The 25,038-nt window shown below is 36.2% G+C and overlaps 1 protein-coding gene across 1 annotated transcript in view; it reads right to left on the bottom strand.

The window, feature by feature from the left end:
- The window catches only part of LOC149803786 (CD109 antigen-like), a 132,841-nt gene that overhangs the window by 50,661 nt on the left and 57,142 nt on the right, over positions 1–25,038 (bottom strand). Inside the window, exons 7-14 of the mRNA XM_089953583.1 lie at positions 17,473–17,607; positions 16,077–16,116; positions 13,007–13,091; positions 11,902–12,013; positions 11,322–11,573; positions 10,396–10,599; positions 9,207–9,308; positions 1,915–1,977 (exon numbers count right to left, since the gene is read on the bottom strand). Of these exons, the coding sequence (XP_089809709.1) occupies positions 1,915–1,977; positions 9,207–9,308; positions 10,396–10,599; positions 11,322–11,573; positions 11,902–12,013; positions 13,007–13,091; positions 16,077–16,116; positions 17,473–17,607 (993 nt within the window). The remainder of the gene's footprint in view (positions 1–1,914; positions 1,978–9,206; positions 9,309–10,395; positions 10,600–11,321; positions 11,574–11,901; positions 12,014–13,006; positions 13,092–16,076; positions 16,117–17,472; positions 17,608–25,038) is intronic.

Genomic DNA, 25,038 nt, shown 5'->3' with positions numbered 1-25,038 from the left:
AATTGCTTTTGATTATGATTCTAACAATGACAGTGCATAAATGAATAATATTTATAATGATGTCTTCCTTTAGGTATAGATTTGTATTATGGACATTTAATGGGGACTGGTAGGAAAATTGTCCTAAATGAATTACCCTGTGATTGGAGAAACCTTTCAAGTATCAACAATACTGAGGATTTGTCTGAGAATAAAATAATGAGTAAACCAAAATCAGCCCAAATGTTGGGTTTGAATGGATTATAGGTCAAACATTTCAAGACAGTACTTTTAGAAATATTTGCGTTGCATGTCAAACAAAATATTGCATTGATGTTTGGAAGATGTCACAAATTTCTCATTTTAAATCATAAGATGAATCTAAGGCTAAGAATTATAAACCTGTAGATGGTCTCCTCTAACGAAATTCATGGAATAATAATAATGATAATAATAATAAACGATAATTAAAATAACATTAATCAGACTGATGATTAAATAAAAACGATAATAATAATAAATGCACTAATCAGTGACGATAATAATAATAATAATAATAATAATAATAATAATAATAATAATAATGATAATAATAATAATAATAACAATAATAATAATGATAATAATAAAATAAAAATATTATCATTGATCTGAGTGGCGATGAAAATAAAAAAATAATAATAATAGTTACATTAATCAGTGATGACGATAATAATAATAATAATATATTTCTCTCAACATGTACTTAAAATTATAGTAAAGCGTATGTGAATACGTTTCATGACTTTTAAACATGAAGCACACTTATTCTGGTAGCTCATTATATATTTGGGCTTATTTTGGTAGCTGCAGCGGCAAAGTTGATCGAACTTCGGACTCGCAATCCAATGCTTCCAGGTTCGATACCCGCCCAACCCAGCACTGAAAAGGCATTTAGCTTCCATTTCCTCGCCATGATATATCCAAAGCTTTGCCGAAAGAGCCGATCAAAGCCAGTAAATCAGCATTCGCTAAAACATCCCTTTATGGCTTGATATGTCATTTTCGAATGGACACATTAATAATTAAACGGAATAATTTTGGAACTACGCAATGTTTTATATGTTAAACATCAGGGTGTGTTGCATCAATTTTCCTCCGATAGTGTTTAGCAGTCTTCCTTATAAATGTCATGTTCTCTTGTTTTGAAATCACAAAGTTTGGCCTTCAATCCAAGGGTAACCGACATAATAGTATCACAGAGTTCCATTATAGTTACTTTATGTCATTTTGTTCATTAATGAGTCTCCAAATTGTTTTGAATCAATTTTTGGTAACAGGGTATGCTAATGACACGCAGGGCCGGATTTTAGGTATAAGCTAGACAAGCTACAGTTTATTGTCTCACAGTCTGAAGGGGCCTCTCAAAGTTTCAGAATTTCTTTTACAGCCTTATTCTCTGTTAACATGTATCGATCAGGGTCTCCACAGTTTCCCATAGCATAGGACCTCGCTGTGTCTAAATCCGGCACTGATGACACGAGATAAAATGGTTTTGTATCGAAAATCTACCAACACCACAACAGTCTACATCATTAGGATGATTTGTTTAAAATAAATCAACTGAACTGGACGATCATTGATAATAATATCTTTTTCAAGAGTTAGAGATATATCCAAAAACACTGGTTGTAAAAATTAAAATTGGTTTGAGAAAAGTGTTGATTTATTAAATGCTTGAAATAGTTTCAGGAATGTTTCCATACAATATTTTTGTACAGGGCCAAACGACGTAAAAGGTAACGTGTGTTATGACATCGGAAAGAGGACCACTCACCTTTATTCGTTAAGAATAAAGAAAGTGAGAAAGTTCCGGTCAGAAATTGTGATATGGAAGGGATGAGATCAGATAAATGCAGGGTATTTTAATTGGAAAGAGGGTTGAAACATACATACCAAGTAGAAAAATTCACCCATATCATCCGTGGACAACACCTCAAAAGCAACCTTTTGCCCTACCTGCAACAATAGCGGATTACAAGTTAGCCATACATTTCAAAGCGATATTTTTTAAAGAAAATAACCTGCTTATCTCTATAGTTTTATTGGTCGGTATTGTTGTATTTCATTTAATGTAATTGGGGCTTCAAATGTCATAGTTTTCGTTCTGCGAGTATTTTGTAGTCGATGCATGCAATTGTGTACCCTCATTGTTTGAAAGGGGTGAGGAGAGGGAGAGAGATTTTCTGTAGAACTGGGACAACGATGTGTTGATATTTAGCTCTAAATTTTATTTCAACGGTTTATAGTAGATGTTCCTGCAATAAATATTTGACGCTCGAAGAATATACTTAAGTGTTTCATTCGAATATAATACAACTAATTTTGTATGTTATTCTATCTTACTCTCTATATAGTCGATACAAATACAAACAAAGGTATAACTAAAATATTGAAACCTCTGATATACAGACCCTCTGCACAAGAGAAATATGTCATGCTAGTAAGCATTTCTGTCCTAGATAAGGAACAGTTCAACACAAAATCCACTGCATACGGAACACTCTTAAGTAGAAATGTTTATCTCCTGCCAAAAACGAATTCAGAAGAAATCATTTGTTCAGAGTTTCCGTTTCAAATTAGGCCCAAGTGTTTATGTGAGGTGATATTCTTAATAACAATGTCATTCATTAAAATATGTCGGGTTGTTCTCTTTGAGAATTTCTGAATACGGTCATTGATTCTGCTTTCTTTCAATTAGAATCGACTAACCGTTGATTTGCCCATAAATTAATTTTAAGTAGGTCTTAGTTCAAAAGATTAGCAGGGAGGGTTGGATTCTCAAGAATAATTGACAACAATGTATCATCGGCAAACAGGTGCCCATGGGTTCCCATTACATTTGTGCATTCACACCATGTGTATAAAACTATTAATGTTCCATTGTTTTTCTCATACTTTTGGCACATGGAGCTGTCTTATTCCATGATTCAGTCCACGAAACGTGTGATCTCTTTGGCATGTAGTTTAAGCTTGTGTGTGGGTAGGGGAATTAATATTAATTATGCAACACTTACCCATTCCTGTTACGTACCTTATTACTTTTTCATGTCAAAATATCGTGTTTGTTGAACGTGAATACATATACCCACAGAGCGGAGAAATGTCAATAAGACAGGCGCACTCGTGCATCTGCCGCACCCGCGCCGAAACAATCACCTTTTTCATAGATGATAGTTCGCCAAGACACCAGAGAATGGTGGGATGATGGCACTAGGTAATAGCAATGGCAAAGTGTTGCATAATTAAAATTAGTTTCACCCTCCCACCACCACAACCACCACCGCCAAAAACAAGACCCCTTACATTTTAATAGTAGCAATACATTACCATCGCTATTACGTAGCTAATTTTGTCAGTTAGTTGGGTTGGTTGATGTTTTAAAAACCGCGCGAAAACAAAAATGGAGTGTACGCTACATTAGAGCTAGAGCTCAGATTTTCAAACTGGCGGTGTCTCTCTTGGACACTGTGGATAAAAGAGAAAACTTCGTGCGCGTTTTGTGCTAACGAGCGGATATAGAAGGGAGAGAAGGCAATATGGGACAGCCAAATGTTGCTTTTATTAAGTCCGCTTACGAAGACTGATTGAGATAGGCGCGTGAGGTAGCGACGGTTCAAAACTCATGGACGTCATTAAAATGGAAACGCAGTACCCTAACGGGGCATATTGACCCATCTTGGTTATCGTCAGCATAGGTTCGACTGAGACTGGGAATCTCAGTAGGTGATGGAGCTAATGAAGGTACCTGATTTTTGGCTAAACGGCTAAAATTCCCGGTTGACAGAAGAGAGAAACATATTTGTAATTCAAACTAAACCGGAGACAACCTGTGTCTTTAGATAAGGCAAGAATCTCGCTGCGTCTTCTTGCAGACTTTAGAGCGAATTGTGGAGGTGGGATTCCCGTAGCTGTGAAAGAAGATCTGTCCTGTGAGGTAGAGATCTGCGTCGATCCATCAACAGGTGTAGAAGTTCGATGAACAACAATTAGTGGGCCACATTGGGGCGATGCGAATAATTTGAACAATGAAAGTTGCCACTCTGTGGAAAACTTGAGATGGTAGACAGAATGAAAGGAATGCGTATGTCAGTAGTCGATCCCACTGAAGGCTGAAGGTGTCTACTACAAACACTACCTGATATGGGACAGAAGCAACATAGAAAGAAGCCTGTCGTTGAGCGTCGTCGCAAACAGGTCTTCCAGAGGTCTACCCCACAGGGTGAAAAGGGATTCTGTTATCGAGTGCTGTAGAAACAATTCCATTAAGATGACTCCAGCAATCCTATAAAGGCTCTCCTCTAATATGTTCTTCTTCCCCAAAACGTGGCGAAATAGGAGGGTGATGTTGTACCAGGAGCCCATCGGAGGAGATTCCAGGCCTCCGTGCAAAGAGAAGGAGCATGTGTGCCTTCCTGACATCGGAACTACGATATGTTGGACCCCTTACTCTCTCAGTGCACGTGTGAACGCCAGAGATACTGATTATTTTTCTAGCTTTTTGATGTGGAGGAACTATTCGGACGAGCACAAAGATCATGGAGAATTATGCCCCCTGGCTCAAAGTGAGCACCCTATCAGGATTATGACGCATCAGCGAAAAGGAAGTGGGGCTGGTTTGGATACATGGGGACCTCAGGCAGGTAGCTGTCAAGATTCAAATGTAAATGATTATGATACAGTAGTCCTATATTGATTGGGAATGATAGAGAATCTCTGTGTGGTATTCACATTGCTAGAAGGAAGAACTGTCGAAGTCTCATATGTAGTCGTCCCAGGGGAACCAAGTCGGCAGCTGCGTTCAAAGTTACCAATAGCGATACATAAAGACAAGCAGATAAAAATGTCCTTGCTCGTAGCGCCTATATGAGTAACAAATTTAATCTGTCCAATCCAATGGAAACCAAACAATATTCTAGTTCGTTAGGAAGGTCATTCCCACGTAAATAAAGTCCTGAGATGGAAGAAGTTCCGACTTCTCGATATCGGGGAAAAGACCTAAACGAGTTACTAAAGACCAACAACGGAACAGATCTTGATGAAGGGACTGAACATGGGTAATATGGATCGACCAAATTGACAGAATATTGCATAATAGGTGTTCCCAGTAATCGGAGGTATGCCATTACTACTGCCACAAAATGGGTGAATACTCCAGTTTGGAAGAGATTCCGAATGATAGACCGAGGAATTAAAAATTTCATGATCTAAGCAAAACCGGGGATATATGCGGTTCTGAGGAAATATCGAGATGTGCAAATAGACATTCAGAAAATTGATGGTGACCGCCCAATCGGATGGACAAAGAGCATTCCCGATTGAGTAAGTGGTCTCCAACTTAAAAGTTTCCTCTAGAAGAAAAACGATTTAAAGGGGAGAGAACGATTACAATATTTCTGCCCTATCAGGAAAATTCTGGAATATAATACAGGAGGTTTATCGTCCAGGATTTCCCCTTTCTGCAAAAGGGTGTACACATCCTTTCTCAATTTCATCAGATTTGACTGATGAAAGAACATGGAGGTCATTGACAGAGGGGGTTGTTCCCGAAATTGGAGTCGGTAACAGCCGCTCATGTTTTATGGAAAGTACCCAGCTATCGTCCGTGATGCTCTACCAGGTCTCTGAAGAAAGACCTAGACGCGCACCTAAAGGACTATTTGAGAGAGGGACGAATGGTAGGAGAGGGTTTGGGGTCGATAGGGACGTCTCTTCATCCTCCGTTAGGAAAAGAAGGTAGGTTAGAGAGCTTATTATATTGAGCTAAGGGGTGTGGCGTCCAATTCCTGTGCGCCATGAACATGTCTGACGAGAAGGTCTAGTCTGAGGTTGCGTTTTGGACTGGGGCAGCATGTATTTGAAAAACACGTTGGACAGCCCCTAGGGCGATTCGCATTTATATTTTTCGCGGTCGACTGCGATTGGGCTGATTCCCTCGAAGAGGGTCTCAGCTTCGAATCGAGCAGAATTTACAAGTTCTTTACTAAGTTTAAAACAAGACCTTTGAGGGTTCCAAAGTAACGTCATGTCGGAGATGCAGAAAATCCTCTAATAATGTCATTGCAAGAAAAAGCGCATGTATGAACATCTTTTCCAGAACTTCCAGCAAGCGTAAAGGCAGCTGGATTCAAAGAGGTGTGGCAGAGAAGATGTGAAATTAAGGTAGCGAGTAACATGGCTTTCTGTTCCATGGTTTCAATTTTTTTTATGGGAAGGCGCACCCACGCTCCCATTGAAAATATACATTTTTTCTTTCTTTGGACGAAACAGAGTCCATCGGGTGAGGTTTATCAGGACATTTCGTCCAATGTACCCGGTAACTGGCAGTAGTGACTGGGGGTATCACTGTCGAGGAAAGAAACGGACCAGCCTCGATGTTGCCGAGACATTTTTTAATTAGTGGCAAACCTCTGAGAAACTTCCTATGTCATGATGGAATAAGGAAGAAGTAAGATGTCTGGCCGAGGTTGCACACAATGCTATTTTTCTATTTGGACTCTATGACAGATGGTTTGTGTACAAGTACAGTGGTAGAAGGCGATAGACTTTAATTAGCACTTTGTAAAATACCAAAAACTCAACTTTGCCATCCAATTGAGAGGAAGGCGTGAGTCTAGTAGGAGGTGTCAATGGCGCTGCTTCTACGTCACATTCTTATTGAAGTCAACAATGATAGAGAAAACATCACCATCGACTACCAGAGTCTGAAATGGGGATTGGTTAGGTATGAGAGAGGACATCTACACACTATATGACACGTCCATAATTCAGATTGGTTGAGGGTGGAGAGACAGGATCAGCTGTCTACCGTGGATGACGTGAAACCTCTAGAATTCATATTTGATGCTACCTGGTGAGGAGGAGATCCCGGGACATGAATCTCAACTGTGTGGGTAGGACCCAGTAGCCCTACGTGAGGCATAGAGGAACAATGATCCTAAGGGAAAATGGTACCCACATCCAATTAGCTGAAATAATATGAAAGTGTGGATATCGATCCGTTATCCTTCACTAGTCTAAGCTAGGTTGAGAGACTGCCAATCCTGCACAGGATGGGAAGGTAGAAGGAGGGTACACAGCCCGTAACCTATCAACATACCATGAGGCCACTGAGTGATAATCGGATAATGCTTTATCTACAACCGAGTTGTCACTTAGAAAAAAGTGCACAGTTGATCACTCCCATTGTGAGAATCGCAACATGCTACCCTTAGTATGTTGAGAATGGTGCACCACCTCCTGTGTGGGCAGGGGCAACAAGCTTCCATGAACATAAGATATGCAATGCACCACCTAACGGAGGGGAACAATTTGTTTGTGTGGCGCTCTACCTCACCAACGGGAAGGAGCAACACGCTTCTGAGGCGCTAGGAGAATGAGATGAGTGGTGCACCACTTCCCTCTCGGGAATGGTCTTAAAAGCTACTCTAAACATGAAGAGTTCAATATCTCGTCCCTTCTGAGGGTGGAGGCGATCGACTCCTCGTACATAATACAGTCCCTCCTTAAGAAGGGCCATCAAATGCCGTAGAGGAAGATGGTCCAACAAATACCTGGGACCTACAGAGCTCGTCCGAGCTAAAGAAATGCAAAATTAAAAAGATTCTTACGTGTACGTGGACACTTTGAACATGTGAGGTAACCTGGTTGATGTCCCAAGGCCCTTCTTTAGGAATCACTTCCTATTAAACTTTCCCGGAAACAGAATTCTATCTGCAGGATAACAATAATAAAAACAGTGTTGTATTATTTGTTCAACGTGAAACTCATCTGTTTTTATGTAATGTATCTTACATACACCCCAGTGTATTTGAACAAGGTAAATGATTGTTCTCTAAATTAAAATTAATTGAAAGAGAGCAATAATAATAAAATAATGATAACAATGTTTTATTATATTCACACGTGAAACTCAAATGATTGTATATATAGCGTACTATATCACCACCAGTGTATATCACCTCACGAACTTGTACCTTGTGCTACATTCGTTCCCGGTTATGCACAATGATAAATAAAGAATTAATTAAGAACAATTTCTCGTTTTCTAAGTCTCCCTTTTTGAATAAGGAAGAAGTTTATTTAACCTTTATCGTACTAAAGGGGCCATGCAGTGATATACGTCAACAATACGACGCGTCACGCGTGGGTAACATACAATTGTGTAATAGACCTAAAACGATGTTTGAGCAATTATTTATTAATGGAATTATGAAATGATATTAACTGTAGTTGGGCTTAAGTTGTTTTGGTTAATACCATGTACATGGCGTCAGTGAAAAAGATGAATGTCACTGTGCAGGTGTGGCGGATGCACTAGTGCACCTATGTCTTATTGATAATTCTCCACTCTGTATTCACATCGAACGGACGAGACACGAAAAAGTAATAGCGATGGGTAACGTATTGCTGTCATTAAAATTTTATATTCTTTAATCAGGACATTTTTGAGAGAATCATGCTCATATGCAGCCTTGCTCTTGGTAAAAAAAGAAATTAGGTAAAGTTGCCATCAGAAAACTATACATATGATAAGAAGTCAAAAACGAATATGTCTGACACTGAAAAACAGCTGACTTTAAAACGATTTATGACGATTAACATGCGAATTTCGTTTTCCTCATACAGAAAAATCTAAAAATCCTGGCACTATACTTCCAAATACGCTATAAGACAAAACGCAAGCGTTGAAAACATCGCGAAGGGAATTTATAACATTACTGGTTAAAACTGCTTTGAATAACGTTTATCAAAGACAGGTGTCAAATGCCACGCGCGAGTAAATAGTTGTTTGATCAAAATTAGCATTAACAGAACAGCTATTGGTTAAACAGGTGTTCTAATTTCTTTATCTGCTAAAATATAACCTATGCGACTTCTTCTAATCCAACTAATCCCTTTATAATCGCTTGAACTTCTCACACTGCATGATTGATACTACGTTTGTAAAAACGGATCAAATAGAATAGAATGTTTCTGATACAAAATTAGCAAACCAAAAAACTGCGTACCGAAGACTCAGCCGTTGGAATTATCATGCGTCCAAAACTAAAACGTATTCCACTGCATAAACATCTGATAAAAATTAGTTACTGATTATAACAATATACAATTAGTATAACAATTTCAAAAAGAAAAGAAGGAATTGGATAAATGTAAGAAGCAACACAAACGGAAACCACACTTACTGCAGCAACTGACGAATTCATGGATATATGTAATGCCCCATTTCCGATCGTGATGCTTGGCTTTTCTACGTCTATTTTAGCTTGGAAACCTTTAAAATGAACCTGCGATAGATAGATAAAAAGTAAGATCCAAATTCTGTATCAACTGGTCCTTTTTCTTCTATATAATTCCTTTAACAGAAAACGGGTTTGAAATGACTTCTATTTAGTTTTGTTCATTTTAACCTGTGACAATGGAGGTATCTGAAATTAAAGATTTGTTGGATTTTATTCTGGAACTGAAATTTTCAAAATGGCATTTGACAAATATTGATTAGGTGAGGGCAAATTCTTCATTTTCACATTTATCGAACTTTACCATTAACTGGCACCATATTGTCACTATTTTGTAAATACATACATAGACCATTTTACAGTGCGTTGTAAAATTACTTTTTTTAATTCAAAATTATGTCTAAAGAGGCAATTATTTCATAAATATATTTATTTCTGAAATAATAATTATTTCAACTACTTAAAGGCACAAAATAATCTTTGCTCTTATCAAGGATTTAGTAAATCTGCCGCATACCTGTCATTCATTTATGAGTTATTTTCTCTCTTGGTTCCATTTAACAACGATTGCACTGTTAAAGTAAAAATAAATTTTGTTCCCTGTCTTCGCCGCAGATGATGCACGCAGTGGATGTATTTTATACCCATTAAAATTAAGGAGATATTTCACGAGATAAATCTACCACAGTATAGCCGTTTCCGTAAATCAGTTTTTACGCAAGAATTCAATGTAAAAAATGTTTACCTGTCTCCAAGTAGATATTACTCGGCATGTGGTACAATGAGGAAAAACCTTAATTTGTCACAGAAGACAAGTATGTTTTATAATTTATGTTTAAGCACTACTTAGTTTAATATTTTAGAACATATCTCAAACGTTTATAAACCAAATAGAGTTCACAGCAAAATAATAATATTGTGCGAGGCGTAATTTAACGATATGCATCTTCATGAATCACAATTTAAGAGAAAAGTTTTCATTTGCACACTCTCACCTCAAGTACAAAAGTTTTGGACACCCTGTCATTTGAGAGATGGTTGAACTTTGTAACATAACGTGTCTTTTGAACAAATAAAACTATTTTCATTCAAATACACAATGGAACATATTTACAAAATTGACAGTTTTACGAACCTCAAAGTGTAGTGACTGTGAATCCACCGGTGGTATTGCTTGAATGGTTAGTACTCCTGTAGGAGGAGGGGCATAGTACTCATGAGCTAAGGTATGAGCCCTGAATTTGTGTACACTCTCATCGTAAAACTTGACATAGGTGGTCACCTCGACGGATTTCTCTGATGAAATCACAGGTCGTCCGTCAGGTTGGTGCAGAATGAGCTGGGTAAAATGAAATAAACAAAATAAATAAATGATTTCTAATAGGTACATTAACTTCGTGTGAATGTAGGACACGTGATGAAAAAAAGAAATTAAAAAAAATTAACTGACTACATCAATGTGTGTAATGAAGATTTTTAATAAAACAAAAACAGATTTCATGTTCGCCTTCGACCAGGTCGATGGAGAGTAGAGGTTGTGTTCCTTCTAATCACCTCTGTTCATACACCCGCGATAATCGCGGAACACAGCCTTGTTGATGTTGTATGTATGTATGTATGTATGTATGTATGTATGTATGTATGCATGTATGTGTGTGTGTGTGTATGTGTGTGCGTATGTATGTATGTATGTATGTATGTCCATGTCGAAATAATGTCTAATTCATAATGGAATTTTGACTGAAGTAAATAGTTCCAGTAGATGGACAGTTGCTACAAAACAATGTAATTTTTATGCAGTTCATTTATTGAACCTGGTTTTAAGAAGCAGAATATAACGTATTATATCACAATCGCTGTTATAGGGAGGTAGTGTGCTGCCTCTGAAAGATGAAGGGAAATGCTACAGTCAAGGAGGCTTAATTTAGGTTTGAACGTGGTTTACACAATGATTTTGATCAAGGGATAAGATGAAATTAGACAATTAGCTTTTAATTTGTCTGTATTAGATTTAACACCTAGAGCGATAGTTAAAACAGAGAAATAATGTTTTCCTCTTACATAGGCTTCATAAGGTAGTCCGGGTTTAAAGTTTCTTGAACTTTCGCTGGAAAATGACATACTGTATGGCTCACTATAGAACTGTACACTAGCAGTTCCGTTCCTTGAAAGATTATTTAGACTCTCTGTTACGGTGGCAACGATGGTCAGGTGATATCCGGCCAGCAGATTCGCAAGTGATACAAATGACATAGGGTCGACCTCGTTTTGAATTCTCTCCAACGGTATGGTGAACTGTGCTTCGCCGTTAATCTGGAATAATGACAAGGTTGTGATTTTTAAAAAAAATGTCAGATATCAAAGACAAGCATCTTTATTAAGACAAATTAATACAATGAACAAACTATACATTAACAGTAGTTCTGTTAAGAATTGCAAAATCCACAACAAGTTACTTTTAAGACCACTGCAGCAACTAGTAGTATTTGCATTTGACAAGTAGGTGTGTTAATTGACCAAATAATATAAAACATTTCAACAAGTTCAATTTTCTTTATACAGGCAACATACAATCATACAGACAGCCAAAAGAAGGATAGAAAGTACAGCAACAACCCAAAGCAACAATCAATCGACTTACGTCAAACGTTGTTTCCGTCATCACCTCGTCATCATGATATATCCAAGGAGCGTAGTAATCCATATGCGCTCGTAGTTTAACTGTTCCAACCACAGGCTTTCCATAGGTGTACCTGTCAGATTTATTATTTTGCGAGAGGCATGTAAATTTTCTTGATTTTAATGTCTTTTCATTGATGTACTAACACGAAACTCTTCAATAAAACTGACCCATCGTCGTCAACATATGACAAAACTGATGAACAGCTGAGCAATTTTCAGAATATGCTCCAAGATTATGCTATTAATGTGACAGTAATTATCAAAGGGAGACAACTTGATTTCAGGTGGCATGCTGTGATTTTTAATTTATATGGTAATCTCCACTCTCACGTTGTAACTCGTATAAAATGCATTAACAATTTTAATTGTCTATACCATTTCCTTTTCGAGCCTAAAATACTCCCAAAGTGCCCTATCAATATCAGACTTTGGTATGCTTTAAGACTTTATGGTCAGGTGCAGAGATAGTGCGAATGAGTCGGAATCGAGTCAAATATCTATGTCCCACAAACTGCTTGCTCATCTTGTCAAGTTTGTTGCTGACAATTGCAAATTAAAGAGAAAAATAGGGAAAAGTGAGACAAGAAGACAACACGCATTGTTCGTGAGACAACAGGACAACACGCATTGTTGGGGAGTGCTCAGTGTAAGTCATGGGTGGTGGGAGGTAATTTTTAGATTAGGTTATGATTTTTGGCACATTATAAAACTATAGGATACGATTTTTAAGGCGAACCAAGGGTATTGTATTATTGAAAATCTCATGACAAGGTATGATAGAATGCATAATGGCTTAGATGTAGTGGTCAATTATATTTTGGAATATAATTTTATATTGCACCGCCCCTTTCCCTAAAAATATTGACTGCTTACTATATCACAATTAGTTCAAGTTTTCAGTTGTGACAGGCAGAAATTAACATTCATTTAAATATCGAGACGACTGTGACAAACAAGGAAAATCTATCTAATGTATTGGGATAATGAAATAAACACAAATTGGTAATTTAAGATGATGTTGTAGTAAAAGAGGAAGTTCCAGTGGTTTCCAAGTGCTTACTTACTTCGCTTTTACTGTTCCTGTAACATCTTTGTCCGATGTTAAAATAAATGGTGGAAGTTCAACATTGACTTCAAACTTGGGCAGAACTAAAAAGAAAAAGAAAACTCCCGTAATAACGCTGAAAATGAAAATTTACTGTATCTAGGTAACTGATGTACTTGTATATTAATCTATAGCACATCTATTTGTCAGGCAATTTAAGATATGAATTAAGGTACCGTAATTTCAATCCGCTTTACAAAGTCAAGCTTGACTGGAACAACAAGACATCCCTTTCAATGACGTCAATGAATTAATCAATTTCAATCGGTTTCAAAACTTGCAGCTCAACGGAAGAAAAAGTTATTGTTTTCAGTCACGTCAATAAATCATTTCAACCCTTTCTTTGTTCAACTCACCGTGAACAGAAGTGGTCCTTGAGTTTTTTTTGACAGAGGTCACTTTTGATTAAAAGCTTGGAATTTAAAAATAATGAAAGGCAAATAAACCGGCCAAACATCATTATATGACAGAAGAGAGATTAAACCTAAGAATGAAAATAAAGCACTCTTTCCACAAAACCACAATAACAACAGAAAGAAAAAACAGAGACCTCAACTTAGAATTATTTCTCCAAAATTCCTTTTTTTTTTTGTTTTCTTTGGGGAAAATACCCAAACATCAGAAAATAGAGGACAAGGATAAACATAAATAAAAATCCTTTATATTTAGAAATAAAGAAGGGGGCATCCATAAAGCTCCAACCAGTTTTAGGTGCTGAGACCGGGTAGTTTATTCACACTTGCATCCATCCTATGTAACTTGCACACACACACACACACACACACACACACACACACACACACATTATAAGGAACATTATTTAATATTGCTTGTGACTGGGACTCAAACATTTGGTATTAAAAAAATCCCACAATACGATCTGATGCTTAATGTTATTTTTACTATCCATCAAGATTTGAAGCTTAAGTACAAATTATTGCTGTCCATTGTTCAAACCATTTGTCATTACTTAATCATTACCGCCCGTTGGTCAAAAATCGTAAATGATGCATACATAAAGTTCCAGTTTATAAATAAATAGGAGAACTTACATCAAAGAAAAAGTAGCAGTGATTTCTCGTGGAAGCCTGTTGTACTGTTTGGAAGGTTCAGAGAAACTTTGGATTTCTAATATAATAACCTCGAAGGTTAGATTATCTTTCACTGAATCTGACTACATTAGTTAGGTTCACAATGGAGTATGTATCAACCGCCTGAAACCCTTACACAGTGATTGAGCAAATGTGGAGAAGAGCTGTCACCTGTGTCTGAAACAATTACGCAAAAAATACACCGAAATCAGATTCTCTGAGGACAAAGCGAACTTAAATGGGAGTTTCTGGAAATCATACGCCGCTCCCACCGTATGCCAGAGCATATTGTCTATCCAAGAACAACACAAATGCAGAAACCACTGAATAAATCGACGCAACTTCCTACCTCCTACCAACGGCATTCTTTGAGTTAATACAAGCGTAAATAGCAGTTCACATATTTTATCTGCATATTTCCACATTTTAATCCTTTTATGGGAATCAGTGAAGAAACGTCTGTTTCACTCATTAAAAAAAAACTTTCTGCAAGGCAAATACCAGCTCTATAACAAAAGTCGTGTCTTCGCAAATAAATACATAAAATAAATAAAAAAATTAAAAAATTAAAAATAATACAATATAACTAATGACCCATCACTTCAGTCCATAAAGGTCGTCCTGCTTAGCCTGTTAATGGAAGAAAATGAGAGGTGTGCACTAATAGCAGTATTGAGCAAAATTAGCAAAGCGGAGTTTTCGAACATTTGATTCTCTTTTTATAATATTAGAAACTTGCAGTTTTTCGATTATTGGTTTGGTTTTTTATAATAATTTTCAATTTAAAAATAATTGTTCCACACGTTTTAGATTCCCAATAATCTAAAGGGTACTATGAAACAATGCGCCTACTTTACACTTTGCTTTGCCAGCCCTTGATATAATTCCAGGTGGTCTAAGTATAGTTGCTCGTGTCACGTTGATCTTTTAACAAGGTGGTTTAAAGATCTGCACATATCTGATGATCTGCTGTTTTCATACACGAGTGAATCAATTATCTTGTCAATAATGTGCTTTATGTCTTTCTCTAATATAACTGCATACTAAATGAGTATAATAGCACACACAAAGGAATGCTAACGTATCATGTTCCTGCAACATTTTCAAAACTCTACATGACCTTCATGTCTGAACGTGCACAAGCACTATAAACCTGTCATTCGTTACACATGTAGAAAAGGTTTGAATCATTTTGTATCGGCATGTACATTTATGTCTTGAATGAAGCCGTATACGTCATAATATTTATGTGGTAATATATATATATATATATATATATATATATATATATATATATATATATATATATATATATATATATATATATATATATATATATATATACGAGTGCACACACACATATACACACACACACCTTATTCAGTCTCTGTCCTATAGTTGACAGCAAACTATTTTCTATTACATTGACTTAGTTATTTAATTTCCATCTGAAGCATTTTGATTATTTGTGAGATGTTACGTTATTATGTGCAGACCGGGAAATCCCTTTGTTTGGCAGCATGAGGAAAACCACCATCACCACCCCACATCACCCCCAAAGAAAACACAAAATGCTGTGATTGATCTGTTTTTAAGGCTGCAAGTTGTTTTTATAAATCAAATGAACGGAAACATGTTTATTTTGTATATCAGCCTTACTCATAAATTATTTTTATTTTGCAACATATTAACATTACGTTCTTTGGGAAATGAAATAGTGGTCCCATCCATGTAAGGATGACAGTCAGTCTCATTACGATTCTAGGTCTTATGTCTGATGGTACTGGTACCGTTCGGCCTCTGCCATAAAATATATTGAACTCTAGTCTATCTTTTGCAGAACATATCTCATATTCATTGCGGAACACAAAATCATGAAATGCTATTATCCTAATTTGGGATTTTAAGTAAGGCAGTGCAGCTTTAAAATGGACTTACCATATTTTCCAATTTTGAAAGTTTTCGAATACGTCTTGCCCTGAAATTCAAAGAGATTTTTTTGTTAAAAGATGCAAGGAGATTTACTGAGACATTGACCAGAACTAATTTTACTATGTAGTAGAACGTACGTAATTTTGAGAGATATGTTCCAACATTTAAGCCAGTGTGAACAGTTCCCCTTACTTGGTTGTAAATATATCAAAACATGAAACTAATGGACCAAATTATATGGCCGCAATTGGTAGAGATCCGCAGCACTCAAAGACTGAGCTTGACAGGTTCTACTGGATTATCAAGACTTTCTTTGAAACGTCTTTTCATAATGAAACTGTATTTCTACTGACATACTTACAATTTCAGAAATAAAAAAATAAATAAATAAATATTCATGAACATTCTGTGATATTTGTAACGATGCAAGATTAGTAATAAAAGGCCAAATATACATTTTTGAAAATGCAAAGATAAATGTATATCATATTTACACAAAATACTGATCAGCTTTACACATTTTCAGCCATATCTCTACGACGTCTGCAGTGTTGGGGTTTATAGTGAAGTCTAGCACTGGGGCATCACGCCGCAGACATGCAGCATGATGTCCCACTCAGTCACATAATCCTGACACCAGGCCGACCAGTCCTAACACTATTCTCTTAATCTTGACCGCCAAGCGAGGCAGCTGTTAGTACCATTTTTATAAGTCTTTGGTATGACTCGGCTGGGGGTCGAACCCATGAGCCCCCGCATCCGAGGCGGACGCTCTAACTACTAGGCCACCGGAAGGAACGGTGTCTGCTCAATAAATACGACCCTTATTCACATACTGGAAGCGAATTAAATCACATGATAAAATAATAATTATTGAAAGGTATTTTAAGGACATTGTAAGTGACTCAAAAGACATATATTCACCTTTACAACAATATAAATACAGCGATAGTCTATATTAGACTGGAGGACATTACTCACACACTCAGATACGGACACATTTCTGAATGTGAGCAAAGGGTTCTGGTCCTTAGAATTAGGTGAGAGGCGCTCAGAGTTACGGTGACAGTTGCTTAAAAGTAAATGATAGATGCCGTTGCTCGTGACATGTGTTCAATTAAAGTTTGCAATACATTATATCTCTTTTACTTGTTTGATTATATTAATGTCATTCATTAATGTGGAACAACACGTTCTTTTCTGTTTGATTTATAATTGAAAATCATAAATGCAAATTTCGAGAAATATGTATGCACATGTACCTCGATGTTTTAATTTCTGCTTGCCTAATGAGATGGACCACGAGCCTGACGGAAATGGCGGATCACGCATTAGCTCTTTCTCTGAAAGTCCTGTATTCACAAGTTTCAATCGATAATAAGTACTGTTTAGCTTTACTTACAAATGTCTGAGCTTGAACTTCAATTTTCCAGTCACCAAGCATCGGTTCACTGTCCACTAACATAAAGTTTTCAACAACTCCAAACTCGGGCTCCGATATATTTAGCCATTGCTTTATCTTGTTGTTCTTTGGGTCCTGTAAAAGATGAGTAGGGATGCAACATATACTACCGTAAGCAATACATGTGCGTAAAAAATAGACTTTGGCGAAATTTACGTTTCCAACTTTACAATATCAATGATTCATTGCATCTTGACGAATTATCAAACTTCTGGAAAACTGCAATATAGTGTTCTCGCTTTATCACCGGTCCACAAATTATAGAAGGTATGTATAATATTACTAATTTAGATACCTTTTCTCTCCTTCTATTTAACGACGATTCCAGCAAAATATAAACCCCCGCCACATCGTAAAAAACGTTTTCGCCACTGCGGTGTTTATTTATTTAATATTTTAAAATAGAAATTTACATTTTTAAACTAATATCGTTAAAACTGCATTAACCAGCAAATGTGAGCTATTTATCATATATTCGTTCCACCCGCCCACCAGCCCGTAGCATTTTCGATATGGTCGAATCAAAATCGTAAAAATTTCTATAATTTATATCGCTGTTATCTAGAAGACAGAACTATGATTTGAAGATTTCATCTGTTATAGGAGGAAAGACATTACAAAACTTCGAGAGAAGACCATAACTATTTAATTGTTTGAATAAAAGAGGAACATATCTTGATATTCAAGAATGACAAAATATATAAAACAACACCGAAACGTGCAAAATGCACATTTAATTTGTGTGTTTGTGGGGGGTATCCACAGCAAAAATATAAAATATATTTTGTCAAGGGTGGGCAATCCAAACTGCTTTATAAGACATGACGGAGACAATAATCAAAAGTGGGTTTATCCGCGTACAAGTGTGCTTGTTATCATTATGGCACACTAAAATCAAATCCGCAAAAGTGCGTTATTCGTATTGCGAAGCCAACTAATCTTTAAGACAGGACTGAGATAGTAATCAAAGGCGGGTTGATTCTTGTGTCTCATCCGTACGGTTAAGCAAACTGTTTTATAAGACATGAAAAGGACACTCAGAAGAGAAATTAAAGGCCAGGTGATTCGTGTCAAAGTGTATTATCCCTGCAAAAAACTAAAGTGCTTCATAAGACAGAATGGAACCAATAATCATGGGGGTGGGGGTGCGGATCAAAGTTAAGCCATTCTTGGAGTGGGCAAAATTATATATTTTCGGGGAGGGTAAGTGTATTGCGGCATCATCTATCTGTTGTTTGTTTTGCTGACAAAAATATGTTAGAAAATTTGTATAAAGATTTCAGAAGTAGATATATTAATGCAGTTATTTCCAAATGTTTACATGTATTGTTTTTGTGGGCTGATAACTGCCTTTTTTGACGCGGATTAGTTTTTGTGGTATTGTTACGGATTATATATATATATATATATATATATATATATATATATATATATATACTATTATTTAAGGTGGGTCGTGGGCAGTTTTGTCGTCCTCAGACGGTTTCGTGGGCAGATAAAAGTTCGTGGGCAGATTTCCATCTGCCCACGAAGCACGTCGTCCTTTTCTGCACTCTTGCCACAAATATCAATAAAATAAATGCATATTTATGCTGCTGAATGTTAAATATTCGATAAATATTCATCTGCAAAATAAATAATTGCCTTTTTACCTATTTATTTCCATTTTTTCATTAATGAATTGAATTGAATAGCACAACTTGAGTTACCTCCCATTATGTACTAGTATATATTGCACCTTAAAAATAGATTGACCCGGAAGTAGTATGTTTCAAATTTACTGCCCATGATGACAGGGGTCGTTACAAAGAAAATCAAGGGATGGGGTTCTAACCTGTAACAATATAATATGTTAATAGTGTTACAGGTTAGAACCCAAATCTGTTGATTTTCTTTGTAACGAGCCACTATGCCCGTGATTATTATTGTGAGAGATCAAAACTGCCCGGGAACCAGGATGTGGAGTGAATAATCTGCCAATGTCGCCAACAAGCACCATACATATATACTATTTATTTTGATATCTAAGAAGTTTTCAATAATGCTAATTAGTAACATTATAATGAGTGAGCTGTTATATGTCTTTCGAAATACCTCTATTCACTATTGCTGGTCTTGAGCCCAAACTAAGAGGATTGTGGCTGTCATTAGAAATACAAGTGATACCATTTATTTAAATCCAGGCTTAGTAAGTTCATAACTTCACTTAAGTTCATATTATATGCTGCTGCATTTTCTTCTCTCAGTCTACCATTAACAACGACAACAAAAGAAAAATGGTGTTTACTCAGAATTTGTTCCTATATTTATCAAAAAATTTGTTTTGGAACAGATATTTTGTTGGAAAAGCTGAAAGAATAAAATTGGGGGAAAATCATGATGGTATAATAATACAATTGTTTACTTATAATAAAAGAATACTGGATTTAGTGTACAACATCCTTGCAATAATTAAATGGCATTGTGAATATGCAGAACCCCAATTCTTTAATGTACATGTACTGTTTAAGGTACAAAACTGTTTTGCATACTTCATAACTTATTTCTCTAATAGTGCAAATAATAGGAGACAGAAGACATTTAGAAAGAATTAATTTGTCAAAATAAGTTAAATATCAAGATTAGTTTAATGGACGTTTGAAAATTTACTATTAAAGTAAAATTGCCTATTTTTGAGAGAAACATCCTAATAGTAATACACGTAATTTTATTTAAATTAGCAGTAATGTAGAGGATGCTGATTTATTTATGAAATATACCATAAATGTGTGTTTCATGTTCATTACTCCAAAGTAAAATACCCAAGAACCCCCTCAGAAAATCAGTAATGACATATTCACGTAAAACACAAAACACAATTCTAAAAAGGTGATGGAGATGCAGTTATCAGCTGTGAGTCACATAGCTAACACATGTTGAGTAGCAGACTGGATGATTGGTATGGAACGAATTGTATTTGCCTTGTCAGAATAGTTGGTAAAGATTTTAAGAGGACTTCCTGGTTGGAAAAAAGTGAATTGGAGAAATGTATTATTTTTTTCATCGTATGTGTCCTTGTTTCACTTCATTAATAATAATGATATGACTTTTGACAAATCTTTTTGTCCGAGTGACTCAATGCTGATAAGTGTAAAAAAATGTCGAGGCTGCGACAGATGTGTCCTCTGTAGAAATGGGTGTTTATTAAACTAGGTCAAAATTAGGTAGTGTAAAAATAGGAAGTGGAACAATACACAATATGGAAAACGCTCGCTGTGGAAGACATTGGGCGGACATACAGACACATCAAGATGTATTTAATAAGATTCATACACATATTATATACTGTTGTATAGCTCTCCTTGTATGCTTCAGATTTATACTATAAACATTGAAGTGTGTGATACCGAGACAAACGGCAATGGAAGATGCACGTATCAAGGTTATGAAGATTGTTAAATTCACAAGCGATACAGAGTCAAATATACCAAAACTTTCATATTGCATTTTCTTACATTTCTACTATCACAGATCGATTTAGACTGATGCGAAACCTATCAATTTATATCAAATTTGTCAAAATCGGGGTTTATTTACTATTGTTATGAGTTATTCACCTGTATGGAAAACGATCGTATAGGAAGACATTAGGCGAAATGACAGACAAAGGAAGATATACTTAATAAGATACATACACATACTATTTACAGTTGTACGGCTTTAATTATATGCTTTAGATATATAGCAATAGCATCGAAATATGTAGTACGATCGCAAAACGGCAATGGTAGATTCACGTAGCAAGGATATGCAGATCGGTAAAGTCGCACCCGATATTCAGTAAAAAGAACAAAACCTTCTATTTTGCATTTTCACACATGTCTATTGGCACAGATCGATTTAGTATGATTAGAAACATATCAATTAAAATCAAATTTGTCATCTGATATCAAATGTGTCAAAACCGTTGTTTTTGCGATTGTTATGACTTATTCGCCCATATGAAAAACTTTCGTATAGGTCGGATCTAGGCGCACGGACAGACAAATAAAGACATGCTTATTAAGATATATACACACATTTTATAATATTGTATAGTTTTAATTCTATACTTCAGATCTCTAATATTAGCATCGAAGTATGTGCTACAATCACAAAACGGGAAGGGTGTATTAAAGTAGCAAGCATATGAAGATCGGTAAAGTCGCACCCGATATTCCGTAAAAAGTGGAACTTTTTTATTTTGTATTTTCACACACGTCTATTGGCACAAATCGATTTAGGCAGATGAGAACCTATATATTAATATGAAATTTGTCAAAAGCTGTGTTTGTTTACTATTGGTATAAATTATTCACCTATATGGAAACCGTTCGGATAGGAAGGCATCGGGTGCACAAACAGACATATGAAACCGTACTTAATAAGATACATACACATATTATTTAATGTTGTACATCTTAAATTATATGCTTCAAATCTATAGTATTAGCATCCAAGTATGTGCTACTATCGCAAAACGGGAAGGGTAGATGCACATATCAAGGATATGAAGATCGGTAAAGTCGCAAGCAATAATGAGTCATAAATACCAACATTTTTATTATTAATTTTCTCGACTTTTTTTGGCACAGATCGATTTAAACTGATGAGGAACCTATACATTGATATTATATATGTCGAAATATATGGTTGTTTAAGATTGGTACAACTAATTTACCTATATGGAAAATCTTTGTGTTGGAAGGTATTTGGCGCACGGAAAGACAAATGAAGACGTACTTTATAATATATGTAAACATGTTATATGCTGTTGTTTAGCTTTAATTTTATGCTTGAAATCAGTAGTATTAGCATCGAAGTATGTTGTAACCCCCCTCCCCTTAGTACGCTACTGCAAGCAGACTTTGTTAAATGCTAAGAGACACTAATTGCTCGAAAATTATAATTTAAAAATATTTATGTATTTATGGACTCGTATATTATAACCTTATAATGCGCCTTCATTTTCCATCAGGTAGGTCTCCAGGTCGAGTTGTCATGAAAAACAGGAACCAGTATCGTACATTCTTTACTAAGCGACTTCTCCGATGGTGCAGTGTGTCTATAGAGCGTCCGCCTCGGATGCGAGGGGTCGCGTATTCAAACCCCGGCCGAATCATACTAAAGACATAAAAATGGTACTAGCAGCTGCCTCTTTTGGTGCCGATCATTAAGAGGTTAGTGTTCGGATTAGTCAGCCTGGTGTCAGGATAGTGTGACTGGGTGGGACAAGTTTGTCTTATGTCCGCTAAAATGCAAAAGCCTACTGAACCAAGTCGAACAGGTTACGTATTATACAACTTATTTTCGAGGTTTCAGCGCCCCCCCCCCCCTTAAATGCGTACATATATTATCAGTATACCTCCATGCTCAAGCCTATGCATTTGGGTTACCCCCCCCCACCCCTCTATGCGTACATACTAAATGGACGGCCCCTAACCATTCATGAGATGGTATTGATTCAAATTTACGAGTGCGATTGTGATGTACGCATTTCCCTACACAAACACGGGATGGTATTATTCAACCGTACATGTCCACAAAACTATATATATTTATAGATATATGTATACAACCATGGTACATCAATTAGGTATCTAATTACATAATGACAGTGTAGTGGTTAGCAAATTTGAGAAATATACTTTTTTATTCAGACACCATGCCAAAAGGAAAGAACTAACTTACAGTTTACGCTGAACTAAATTAAATTTACTATTTTTGTTTCCAGCATGGTCGGAATATGTTTACATGTTTCATATTAGGAAACAATTTGCATTATGGCTAAGTATATCTAAGAAGGAAATAAGATGTTCTTACAAACTCTTATTTTGTTGGTGTATTGGTTACCTCTCAACATATGAACCATTCTTTGCCATCTCACGATTATAATCCGTATGTACTTAAGCGTTGTCTCATTTGTAGTGTTAATTTTTAAATGTATACTTTGCTTGTAAAATGATCCCACTTTATACAAATGTACAAACACCGCAATCGTGATGTGCTTACAGGAATACATTCTTCTGAGTTCTACTGAAGTCAGTTATTCAGTATAATTTGTAAAACGATATGGACTGATTGATAAAAGTGACTGTTTTCTTTACTTTGGTTTGTCGCAATATTTTTCTAACACAGTACTAATATACACTGGTCACACATGACGCCCCAAAGAAGCAGTTGTAGTTAATTCTTTTTTACCTGTAGTAATGGGATTTTTACAATATATGGCTGTGGCAGATGTACGTCGATTATCAGACAATGGTCAGCTTTTGCACTATTCGCTTATTTCCCTACTTCGAGTGCGGACTGATTGACCGTTAAGCAAAATCTCAATTAATCTCTGCGATTTATGTGCAACGTACGATATTGTCCCCAGTGTTTATTTAATTCCATCATCGTTTAACAAAACTTCTTTTCTTATCCTCTCTAAATCAACTTTTGTTGACCAAAGACAATACATTTTATAAGCAAGGCAGAACGCAAAGTCACATTACCCATCCACGAGTACAATGAAAATATGTAAACAAAAATAGTTAATAAAATTCCAAGGTATGTATAATATTGTAATATATTTTGGAGTATGCGCATTTGTTTACCGCTCTCCATTTTAAGGATTCCTTATATACTTGCTTGAATATGGGAAGTCGGTGCTGGGATTATAGTCTTTAGACCAAAATAATTAGCCAATTACTAGGGGCAAACGTTACGGAGTGAAGTGTAAGTGAGTTTCAAGATGACATGGTTTACTTTTGGTGAATTCAGGTAAGAGCCGCATGAGTATCCCTGTCACTCAGTAGTCCCTATTCAAATCTAATTGCGTGAATTGATCGTGTGACTCCAGGTGCAGTATTTATGACTGGAGATTGGTAAATTATACAATGGAATCAACAGAAAAGGACTGTTCCGCCGTCGGCGGGCGCCATTTATTGTTGCTGTGGTGGTAAATATGTTACAAAGTTACAGGCGAAATGAAGCTAAAAATCATGATTTAAAAGGCCTAAGGTGGCGTAGTAAAAACGGTTCCCTGTATTAGGTTGTTGAGTTGTATAGTTTCACGGCGTGAAATACTGGCGGTAAGTTACGGAAAGTTAACGAAGAGAAGCTTTGCAGTTGTGACATTGACATACAATTGGGAAGTTGGGATTTGTGGTCATGTATTAATTAGAGTAACATTACTGATAGATTGGACGCGTTGGACTTTCCAGTTTGCAGAAGTAGTTGTACAGGATTCCTTTGAATCGGGGAAACCTATGACTCGTAGCGGGATTCGCGCAAGGGCTTGACATCGCTCGGTCAAGAAACCCAATTGGTTGATACAATATTTCTTGCGTGAGCATAATGCAAATGTGTATATTGGCTTGCACTGTTTGCAGCTATGATGTACGATGTTAAGATCTCAGTCGGTCAGGATATTCTTTAACAACGGTATCTTTTATCCTAACACGTCTTTCAATACGGTACCATTTACCCCTTGCAATAAAGTAT

The sequence above is a fragment of the Sinohyriopsis cumingii genome, chromosome 3 (genome assembly GCF_028554795.1).
Source record: "Sinohyriopsis cumingii isolate HCF-2022 chromosome 3, ASM2855479v2, whole genome shotgun sequence".
NCBI lineage: Eukaryota > Metazoa > Mollusca > Bivalvia > Unionida > Unionidae > Sinohyriopsis > Sinohyriopsis cumingii.
Note: the sequence above shows the minus strand (reverse complement) of the source record. Positions and strands in the feature narration are given on the sequence as shown.